The 12038-nt window shown below is 41.9% G+C and overlaps 1 protein-coding gene across 1 annotated transcript in view; it reads left to right on the plus strand.

Moving 5' to 3' along the window:
• The first annotated feature begins 4301 nt into the window (after window positions 1-4301).
• Window positions 4302-12038, plus strand: part of LOC149311687 (solute carrier family 15 member 5-like) — a 45784-nt gene continuing 38047 nt past the window's right edge. Inside the window, exons 1-2 of the mRNA XM_089526687.1 lie at window positions 4302-4659; window positions 5624-5846. Of these exons, the coding sequence (XP_089382813.1) occupies window positions 4302-4659; window positions 5624-5846 (581 nt within the window). The remainder of the gene's footprint in view (window positions 4660-5623; window positions 5847-12038) is intronic.

Raw genomic sequence — 12038 nt, forward strand, 5'->3', positions numbered from 1 at the left:
CATCTCTCTCTTTAAAGGTGCAGGACTTTAGTAGGATGAAAAAGGGAGTCTTATCCTTTCTATCTCTCATCATTGGCTAGTAGAGATTAACAAGAGATTTGCCTAAAATTGGAGGGGGTCAGGGAGCTTTCTGGATATTTTTAAATTGCCTCTCTATGTTTCCGTGTATAATTTGGACACTTGAGAGTAAAAGTAGGCTCACAAAAGTCTCATTACGCAAAGGGATCTTGTAGCACCTTTGTGACTAACTAAAAGAACAAAGTTGGTAGCATGAGCTTTCATAGACTTGAGCCTAATTCCTAAGGGAAAATCTACAAAAGCTCATGCTACCAACTTCTATTTTTCAGTTAGTCGCAAAGGTGGTACAAGATCCCTTTGCATACTCATTTTTCAGACACGGCTATGTATTTAAAAGTCTCATTATGAGGGATATCTGCAATTACTTATAACTGTTTGAAAGATGTCTTTTTGACCTTTCTTCACTTTGTAAAGAACACATGGAGTTTATCGCACTGGCCCTAAAATGGGCCCAGTGCGTTCTAAATGGGAACGTGCGCAGGCACGCACAGGACGGGATGGGGGCAAGAACCCCATTTTATCACACGCTGGAATACCGCCTTTGCTGCTGGGCATTCCAGTTCCATCCCCGTTCCGTTCCAGAGGGCGCCATTTCTGGGAACTGTTTCTAAGCGTCCCCAGAAATGGCGCTCTCTGGAACGGAACAGGGACGCAACTGGAATGCCCAGCGGCAAAGGTGGCATTCCAGCATGCAATAAAATGGGGTTCTTGGCCCCATCCTGTTCTGTGCACGCCTGTGCACGTTCACGTTTAGAACGCACTGAGCCTGTTTTAGGGGCCATGTGATAAACTTCATAATGTGAACTGTGGTTCCCAAAGGTGTCTTCACACTACATTACACAATTACTTTAATACTACTTCATCCTATGGAAGTTGTAGTTTATGAAGGTACTTTGATTTCTCTGCTAGAGAATTGTGATGAACTGCCCTGAACCCAAGATGCCCTAAGAAATAAGAGGTTAATGATTAAATCAAGGTACCTAGAGAGCTGTAGTTCTGGAGAGATTGGCCTAGTGCTCTCTAGTCAGAAATTCTAAGTACAGTCATCCTTCCATATCCACGGATCCTTTATCTACAGAGTCAACTATCCATAGCTTGAAAATATTTTTAAAATAAATAAATTCCAAAAAGCAAACATTGATTTTGCCATTTTATTTAAGGGACACCATTATACAATACCATAGTATTTAATTTTGTTATCCACAGTGGGTCCTGGAACCTAGGGCTCACTGTATCCTACTAACTACAAATCCCAGGATTCCATGGGATGGAGCCATGGCAGTTAGTGGCATAAAGCTGTTATAATTGTGCAGTGTGGATTCACCCTTCAAGTTAATTTGAGAAGAAGAGTGAGGATTAAATCAAAGTAAACTGTAAACCATAATTCAGGAGATCACACTAGAGCTCTCTAGCTGACTATTGTAATTCACCTGACTACGAATCCCAGGATTCAATTAACAGTTAAAGTGCTATCAAATTCCCGTAATTGTGGAGCACAGATACACCTTCATGTGTTTATACAGGTAGCAGATGATTGGGGAAAAAGTATACTTTGTACATGCACAGAGATAATTTTGTTTTTATTCTATCTGACTAGATATAAAGTTACTTTCAAGGAGAGACATGGCAAAGGTGGGAGAACTAAATGACCTAAAGAAAAGGGGTTTGGTCTAACAAGAATTAAATTACTTTTAAGAGTGTGTCTGAACTACACAGTTAACAGCAGTTTGATATCACTTTAACTGATACGACTCCTATGGAATGTTGGGATTTGTAGATATGAGAGAGAGTTAGAGAGCTATTGTACAATCTCTTGAATTGCAGAACAGACAGCAAACAATCAGTCCCAGAATTCCATGGGCTGGAGCCATGATAGTTCAAATGGTATCAAAATGCTATAACTTTGTAGTGCCAAAGTAGTGAAATAGAGAACTATGTTAGTCTGTTTCAGCATACAAAGACATAAAAAAATCCAGTACCACCTTTCAGGCTCACACATACCCTTCCATATTTCACAGATGAAAACGAGGATGTATGTGGCCAAGCAATGTCAGAGTGTGATCAAGATGGCAAAAGTTTTTAACATGTCCAAGTTCTGGGCACCACAATTCAAAAAGGATGTTGAGAAACTGGAGCATGTCCACAGGAGGGCAACTAAAATGGTGAAGGTCTAGGAAACCATGCCTTATGAGGAAAGACTTAGGGAGCTGGGTATGTTTAGCCTGGAAAAGAGATGGTTAAGAGGTGATATGATAGCCCTGTTTAAGTATTTGAAGGGGTGTCAGATTGAGGATGGACCAAGCTTGTTTTCTGCTGCTCCAGAGAACAGGACCCAGAACAATGGATGCAAGCTACAGGAAAAGAGATTCCACCTCAACATCAGGAGGAACTTCCTGACAGTAAGGGCTGTTTGACAGTGGAACACACTACCTCATAGAGTGGTGTTCATTAGAGGTCTTTAAACAGAGGCTGGATGGTCATCTGTCAGGGATGCATTGACTGAGAGTTCCTGCATGGCTTGGGGTCTCTTCCAACTCTATGAGTCTATGAGGAAGCACAAAAGCTGTAATTGCTTTTGCCTGGGTCTATGGGGGAGGGAAAGATTCTACCCCTCTTCTCTTCCCTGCAGAGTTAATGGAGTGCAAACTACTTTTGTACTTTGAACTCAGTTTGCAGCTGGATGTAAGCTGAGGACAAAGTGGGGAAAGAAGGGCCCGTATAGACAGGCCAAAATAAAGCTGCTTCAGGTCACTTTGGAGGTATGCTGTTTAAATGACACACACATCTTAAGAATCCAGAAGCTGCGCCAAAGCTGTGTTCCAGCCCAGTCCAGCCCTCCAGGTATTATTAAACTTGTTGTTGTTGTTGTTGTTGTTGTTTTATCTTGAAGTTGATTCAAATTTATGGCAAGTTTTTGTTGTTGTTGTTGTTGTGCGCCTCCAAGTCATTTTTGATTTATGGCAACCCTAAGGTGAACCTTTCATAGGGGTTTACTTGGCAATTTTATTTGGAGGGGGGTTGCCATTGCCATCCTCTGAGGCTGAGAGAGTATAACTTACCCAAGGACACCAGTGGGTTTTTATGCTAGAGCAGAGATTTGAACCCTGGTCTACAGAGTTGTAGTCCTACACTCCAACCACTACACCATGCTGGCCCTCACCATAGCATTTTCTTGGCAAGTCTAAGCTTCAGAAAAAGTGCCTTCCTCTGAGGCTGAGAGTGTGTGACTTGCCCAAGGTTTCCCTGTGGTTTCCATGGCTGAGCAGGGATTTGAATCCTGCTCTCCTGGGGTCCCATACTCAGATGACTGTACCACACTGGTTCATTGCTGGACTACATCTTCCATTACCGTAGCCAACATAGTCAATGCTGTAGAATGCTGGGAGTTGCAGTTAAACACCATCTGCAAGATCATACCATTCCCCACCCTGCTCTGCCCACTTAGTGACCTCATATGTTCAGGCAAATTCCCAAAATGGGCTTAGAACTCAATTGCAAGGAGAAAATGGCTTAGAGACATCCCCTGAAGATTTGTTTCACCTCCACCCCCAACTTTACATGAACACATTGTAATTATTAGGAAGAAGAGTATTAATGGTAGTGCTACTTATTACACTTAAATCTAGTGGCATATTATTCCCTCTCTAATTAACTTCCTTATCTGAATTTCACTCAAAAATAACAAGAAATGGAATAACGATAAACTATTGTTCATCTGCTAACGTGTATCCTTCATGACTTTATCTCTTTGCTTCCAGTTTTATTTGCAGTTGCTTAATTAAAACATTGGAATATTAGCCCCACATTATTTTCTGGATCCTAATATTTGAATTTTGCTGAGGTGCTTTAGACTTCCTCGGTATTTAAACCTTTATCTGTAACGGGCAGATAAAGTTTGCAGCACATGATATTGGATTCACATAATTTTAATAGGCAATTGTTTGCGGGTGGGAGAAGGAAGGAAGGCACAAAGATTGCATTTGCCACATAGCAAGCTAATTAAACAGATTGGTTTCCACCCAAATTGTGCTCTCGAATAAGTTACTATCGATGTCTTGGATCCTAAAACATGAATATAAGAGAAGTTCTGAGAGTTGTTGCAGCAAGGTGTGGAATTTAACACAAAGGTCTCACTTTTGTGTTAATTACAGGAGAGGGTTGCTGAGGGCTCTCACAAAACGTGTGTTGCTCTAAGCTTGTCTTATCTGACTGTATCAAAAGCAATGCCTCCCTCAGGCATCAGGCTCATCCAAGAAGCACAACTTCTGAAAGACAGTCCCAAGAAGGAGAGAAGAAAGTGCCCACCTCACCAATTTGGCTCAAAGTTTCAGAAAGAGGTCCAGGTGACGATTTGTGCCATCCTGGTGGACCTGTGTGAAAAGTTCACTTTCTTTGGCATTGTCTGCAACATGATCCTTTTCTGCACCATCAAACTTGGCTACTACAACTACCAGGCAGCCATGATCAATCTTTGCTTTATGGGTACCTATATGATGACCCCTGCTCTGATGGACTGGCTTGCAGAACGTCCAGAAAGGCGGCTCAAACTGGTATATATCTGTGCATTGCTGCATTTTATAGGTAAGTTTTATCTTGTTTTGCTGTTTGCTATGGGAGCATGGGGGAATGTTCTCTCATTGTCATGTGTAGTGTGAGGTATGCTCAGACAATGGCTTCCTAAAGTCTGGTTCTCCAGTATCAACATGGAGATGGACTGAATACACTAGATACTTTGCAAGTGACAAAAGGTAGCATTTGTAGTGTAATGATCAACTTACTACCAGGGAAACAATAACCTGCAATTGATGTGGCTGAAACCGGTTCTTGATAGGAACAGACAAAGGTTTAACAAGCTTGGACTCCTGGGGTTAATCAGATGTGGGAATGGTGCAACCTTCCAAATATTGTTGGGCTGCAACTCCCATGATTACTCACTATAGTGGCTGGGGCTGCTGGGAGCTGCAATCAAATAAAAACTGGAGGTCTCCATGATTCCTGCACATGGGCTATATTCATTTTTATTTCAGATTGAAATGAATGAGACTAATGTTGACTAATGCAAGCCCCGTTAATTTCAATGAGTCTACTTTTGTTACGACTAAAATTGGATTTAGGCCCTTATCTGGATAGTTGGGGTACATTAGCCCCCCTCCCCCGAGTTGCCAGAGTGAAACCTAGAGAGGGTTTCTGTACTCTTAATATCAGTGAAGAAGAGATAATGTTTATGAAGAAGAGAAGAGGGAAGAGATATTGCCTGTCACCTGGTTGTGTGACAAGCAACACTCTCTTCTACACAAGCATTAAAGGTACAGGAGTGTTCTCCAGTTTTCAGTGTGGCAACCCTATGCAAGGAATACATTCTTTAGAGTTTGGGAATGTTACTTTTGACTAAAAAACCTCAAATTCCCCCACTCGGTATGGCCGCAGTCATGTTGGCTGTGAGATTCTGGGAGTTTTACTCAAAAGAAACTTTTCAAAAATCTGGTTTTATTTGTAATATTTTAGTCCTTCAGCTGGTCTTATGTGCCCATCTCTCCTGTTACAGGTACAGCCCTGTTACCTGTGGTTGCCTTCCCTTTTGAAGATTTCTTCATAGATAAACGCTACGTTATTCACACCTTGGCAAAGAGGGAACAGATGATTCTGTTTTACATTGGACTGGTTGCCACCTGCCTTGGTTCAGGAGGAATAAGAGCCATAGTGTGTCCTCTGCGCTTATGCAATCTTAATGAACCTGGTCCAAAGGAGCTCATGACATTTTTCAACTGGTCAGTACCTATTGCAATAGGAGAATAAGCAATGGGAGAATGGGAGGGGACGTATATGGAAAGATCTTGGTGGTTGAATATTATCTGTTTCTTCTAAAGAGATGTTATTTTGACTGCTGATGCCTTTGGAATTGCAAATAACTTCCAGCCAAATCTGATAGAGGCTGCATTTTCCCTGCTGAAACGATGCAGTTTGATACCATTTAAAATGATTTGGTTCGATCTGGGGGTTTGTAGCTTGTTGTGGCACCAGAGCTCTCTGGCAAAGAAAGCTGACTATCTTACAAAACTACAAATTCCAGAATTCCATGGTATTGAGCCATGGCAGTTAAAATGGTATCAAACTGCATTATTTCTGCATGCCAGATGCAGCCAGAATTTCACACACATCCTTTCTCAATAGAGCATCATCAGTATACTTAATGATAAGGCATACATCTCTGCTTCATGGACTTTGCAATATAACATTAGAGCAGAGATGGGGAAAACTATGTCCTGTTGGCTGCTTGTGGCCCTCAGTATCAACTTGATGCCTGTAGGGCCCCACCCAGCCATCACCATATCTTGAAACGGTTCTGATCTGTCAGAAACAGTCCTCATTAATCCTCTGCCATCTCACTTTTTCAGCTGCTTTTTTAAAAATATGTCCCCCTTTCTCTCTTCTCATCCTACTTCTTCCCTTTCTGGATGGTGCACACACACTTACACACACACATGTAAAGGTGTGAAAATTTTTATATCTATATATATTTCACACATGTGAAAGATGTGGAAAATTTTATATCCAGATAGATAGATAGATAGATAGATAGATAGATAGACAGATAGATAGGCGGGATACAGACGGGCAAAAAGGGGTGTATTCATGACGTCATGAAGGTAGAGCCTTCAGACGGGCCTTACCTGAATGCCGCCATGAACACGCGCCCCGCACGCCCCAAGCGGGAAGAAGCGACATTAAAAAGGTGCTGCTTTTCTCCGCTTCTTTTCCGTTTGATGCGCAGCTGCGCAGCTCCGTCTGTAAGCAGCTGCACCGGTATGTCAGAATTGCTACGCCGCTAATTTAAGTTGCCCATTTAAAAGCTCCGTGTCTGCTGCGTCGCATAATGAGTCGGGGTCCTGGAACATGCGCAGTTTGCAGTCAGGCTTTAATTGCAGCGTCAGCTGCCATGCAGGTGTGGAAGCTGCAGCACAGCTGCAGCGCATTTTAAGACTCGTAACCCTAACCCTAACCCTAACCCTAACCCTAGAGCAACATGTACACATGCGCTGCTTGGAAAGTTTGGACTTTAAAGTGAACCCCTACACACATTCCTGTGCCATTTTCACCTAACAATAAAAACCGCTAAAACTGTAAATATTTACATATATACAAGGGAGGTGATGGGGGATGGCAGGGGGACAGTGGTGGCAGCGGCGACAGCTGTGGCTGTGCATTGCAGATTCAGCAAGAGCGTGGGGACCAAAGGAGAGGAGGCATCCATGATGCTGGTGACACTGGCAAAGTGCAAGAGGACAAGGATGCCAACACCAGCTGATCACCAGCTGGCAGGAGACCACCATTGTTCTTGGGCAGAGCGGGGGGGAAAGTTTTAAAGGGGCTTGGGCACTTTAAATGTGCCCATAGGCTTTCTGCCGCCGCTGCTTAGCGCTGCAGCTGCGCAGCTGCGCATCCACCAGCCGGCAAAGGAAAAAAAAAAGCCCTGTTTTTGGCCGCCCGTGAGGAAGCTGCCTCTCTCTTTGCAGCGTCCTCCGAGGTGGCGGTTTGGAAACTGCAGGTCAGAAACGGCCCCAGGTGAGGCGTCTTCAGTGCCCCCCATGTGGAAGCCCCATCTCCTGAGCCACGCCCCCAGGGCAGGCGGTCTGGAGGCTCCGTATTCAGCAGAATACACCTCCAAGACGTCTTCCCCTGCCCGTCTGTATCCCGCCATAGATAGATAGATAGATAGATAGATAGATAGATAGATAGATAGATCGATCGATAGATAGATTTAAAAATTTAAACACCTTTCACTATACACACACACACACCAATATTTTTCTGCTTTGTTATACTGTAATTAATCATGCTAGGTGACCTAAGTATAGAATACAACATTCTAGTACTTCTAAGAAGAGAAGTATTGCCTACCCTCTAATTGTCCTAATTTGGCAAAGACGATCCCAATTAATCCTCTATCATCCTGTTTTGAAAGCTGTTTAGTAATGCTTTTCCCTCCTCCCAGTTTTTACTCAGTTTACTTTAGTTGCTGTAGACTAATTTCCAAGTGCAAAAGTAGTTTGTAAATTAAATCAGCATGAGGAAGAAAGGTGGGGGTAGAATCTTGTCCTTCCCAGTAGGTTCAAGCAAAAGCAAACTGCTATAGCCTCCTGAAATAGATAAGAGTATTTAGAATTGTTAGCCAGACAGCTTTAGTGCCATTCCATAGGATTTCATAGAATCCTCCATTGTTCTGTTGCTTTACTTTTAGACTAGACAGCACTGAAATAGAAGAATATCTTCCAAAAGATGACTATCCTTTGGCAGCCCTTCAAATAGAGGCCTGTTCTCTGTTTTAATAAATAGGGACTGGGGGGGGGGGGGTACATGTGGTCACCAAGTCATAAAGAGGACCAAGCTAGATATGATGCTGATTTAGTTTTAAGCTGAAAAAAAAAGTTAATAGTATGTGTGTTTTTCTTCAAAAACACAAGAACCAGAAAGAGAAGTTTAATATTTTCCTACCCTGTTGCAGTCTCAGGTAAAATCACATGCCCATATAGATATAAACAGCCATCATTAACCCCCGGAGAAAAATCTTCATTGGCAACAGCAAGAATTTCCATTCTGATAGTAACAGCAGGCAATGAGCGATCTCAAAGGACACGGGCAATTAATTACAATACGATATATTATATCATCATTAGCATCCTATCTTTGCAAGAACTTGTGCAACCTTCCTTTTATTCTGTTCTCTTTCCTTTCTCCTGAAAAGTGAAATATTTTGTGTCGCTGGACCAGTCCCCTGAAATTCCAATCAGCATTGCCACTGGTAGGGAATTCCTGCAGTTGTAGTGCAGCAATATTGGTGTAGTGGTTTGAGTGTTGGAGTACAACTCTGGAGAACAGGGTTTGAATCCCCACTTGGCCATGGAAACCAACTGGGTGACCTTGGGCAAGTCACATGCTCTCAGTCTCAGGAATGCAAGGCAATCCTTCTTTGTGAAGTCCAAGGCTTTCATGGCCAGCATCCTTCTTTGAACAAATTTTGACAAGAAAACCTTGTGATAGGGTTGCCTTAGGGTCACCATAATTCAGAAGTGACTTGAAGGCACATAAGAACAACAAATATCTGGGAACTGGCTGTTGGGTTGAAGCAGGTCTTTAATAGTGCAGTTCTTGACATGTCTACTGAAAAGTAAATCCCACTGAATTCTTAAGGATTTACTCCCAAGTAACTGAGGGTAGGAGTGCAGTGTAATAAATCTGTAACAAGTACAACTGAATGTCACACTGATCTCGAATGACAAATTTTATGCTAGCCCCTGATATTCACACCTAAATGTGGGTTGAGTATTGGTGTCCTTGTATGTGTTTCTCTTGCAGGAGGAGTTAAATTAGAAGAAAGGTCTGTATATGTGCTTGGACAAGAACAGTAGAAGAAGGAACTACTGACCTTTATGGTCATTTGTCCACAGTTTGGGTTATTATTTTTTGAAAAAGAACTAGTTACTTTACTCTTTACTCTGATCATTCAACAGGTCATTACTTGTTACTGTTACTGCACTGAAGAATGGTAATTCACTGAGTTGCTTGTTAATAGCAAGTTACCATAACTTTTACTGTTGTCATTCGCAATTGAAGGAAAATTTTCCTTGATTCCCCAAGTGGTCAGTTCAGATACTGCACCTTGGAAATTTGAGAAAAAGGAAAGGCAACCTTTCCTAGCTACAGCACAAGGCAGCCACCTGTGTGAGCCTATGCTCCCCCCCCCATCCATTGCTCAGGTTATGTCCGCAGACACACACACACACACACACACACACAGTAATGAGTAATCTATTCCCATTCCTCTGCAAAATAGTGAATTATGGCCATGGCCAACACAGGCAAAAAAAGTAACTCCATTCTATGATGTTGATGCACAATAGCTGTCAAAACAGCTCATTACAACAATGATTTATTTCCTCCTTTGTCCACTAAAAATCACTCCCTCTCCAGCTGTTTTACTACCTTGAATGAGAGATGTTGTTTGACAGCCAGTTTGTTGCAAATGTTTCTGTACTCTCATCTCCAGTCCAGCTATCACTATGTCCAAAGTGATGGTTCCACATCATGACACTCCTATTCACCATGTTTTATCTTCAGTAAAGAACCAAGTAGGGTTTTCAAGGACTCCAACAATGTGCAATCAACATATGCATAATATTTATTATTACTGGGTCCAAACAGACAGGCCAAAATAAAGCTGCTTCGGGTCACTTTGGAGGTATGATGTTTAAATGGTGCATGCATCCAAAGAGGTCGGAAGCCACGCCAAAGCTACGTTCTAGTCTTAAAGACTGCAGAATAGCTTTAGTGCAGTTTTTGGCCTCTTAAGTTTCATGTGTCATTGAAACAGCATACCTCCAAAGTGACCTGAAGCAGCTTTATTTTGGTCTGTTTGTTTAAGCCTGTTGTTGTTATTGTTTTAAATAGCACCACAAATCTACGTGGCACTTTACAGACATCATAATATCAGCACATAACCTGCCACTTCCTGACAGTAAGGGCTGTTCAACAGTGGAACACACTCCCTCAGAGAGTGGCGGAGTCGTGTTCTTTGGAGTTCTTTAAGCAGATGCTGGATGGCCTTCTGTCGGGGATGCTTTGGTTGTGAGTTCCTACATGGCAGGGCGTTGGACTGGATGGCCCTTGTTGTCTCTACCAACTATTATTCTATGATTCTATGATTAAATGACAGATAAAAAGAATATACCATGATTAGACTAATTATCTCATTAAAATACAACAATAATCCTTTAAAAACTATAAAAAAGATAATACATTAACAATCTAGATTAACAAACACTATCAAACTACAATATGAAATGTTTCCAAGAATAAGAAAGAGGAAATCGTCCATCAATGTTTGGGGAGGTGGTTCCAAGAGTGAGGTGCCACAAGTGGAAAAGGATGAATCTGATCCAAAGAAGATGAAACCCTTGGCAAAACAAGGAGCCCAAGCCCCTGGACTGTGGGTCTTGAGCGGGATGATGAGATGAGATAAGAACAGACAGATAAAGGAGGGTGAGTTTATGTAGAGCTTTGAACATTAGCAGAAGCAACTTATCCAGGATCCTTTTAAAAATGGGCAGCCAGTGAAGAGATACCAGGAGTGGGGTAAAATGATCAAAATTGTGAGCCAAAAAGATAATCTTAGTAGCAGAATGTTGAATGGAGATTAAAGGACTAAAGGAGGACTAAGGGAGCCCAGTCAAAAGAAGAATGCAGTAGTCAAGGTGAGAGATGTACTAAGGAATCAATGGTAAATAACAGCTCCTCTAACTGGAACTCATCTGCACAACAGATCCAGACCTCCACACAGATGGCAAGCTGATTAAAGTTACTTTTGACATTTTAGTTACCCCTAATTAAAATATTTTCCCAAAGACATCACCCTCTGTATACATTTATTTTTAAGCATATTGACAGGCTTGTGCCCCTGATATGTCACTTTCACTACCGCCTTAAAAATTAGGAATGAAACATGGCAATCTACTTACAACCCTGTCATGTAGGAGTGTTTATTACATGCTGTCTTTGCTACATAAAAGCAGCAACATGGAAAATACTTTTGTGATAGTTCCTTCCTCCCTCATTGGTCATCTGACCTGGGGCCCATTCACACTACACAATTATAACACTATGATTCCACTTTAGCTGTCATGGCTCCCTATGGAATCCTAGAATTTTTAGTTTAGTGAGGCACTAGAGATCTCTGTCTAAATGCCCTTCATTAAACTGCCAATCCCAGGATTACATATAACAGGACCACATTGGTTAAAGTGGAATAATAATGTTATAATTCTGTAGTGTGAATGGCCCCCTGGTCTTGGCAGCAGGCATCCATATCTTCTTTACTGGAAGTTACCACTATAGATTTATATGTAGAGGTGAACATGGCATAAAAACATGTTAAATACATTTAATGTTGCTAATGAAAGTGCTGA

This window comes from Sceloporus occidentalis, unplaced genomic scaffold (assembly GCF_023333645.1).
Source record: "Sceloporus occidentalis isolate IW3139 unplaced genomic scaffold, rSceOcc1.0.p SCAF_5, whole genome shotgun sequence".
NCBI lineage: Eukaryota > Metazoa > Chordata > Lepidosauria > Squamata > Phrynosomatidae > Sceloporus > Sceloporus occidentalis.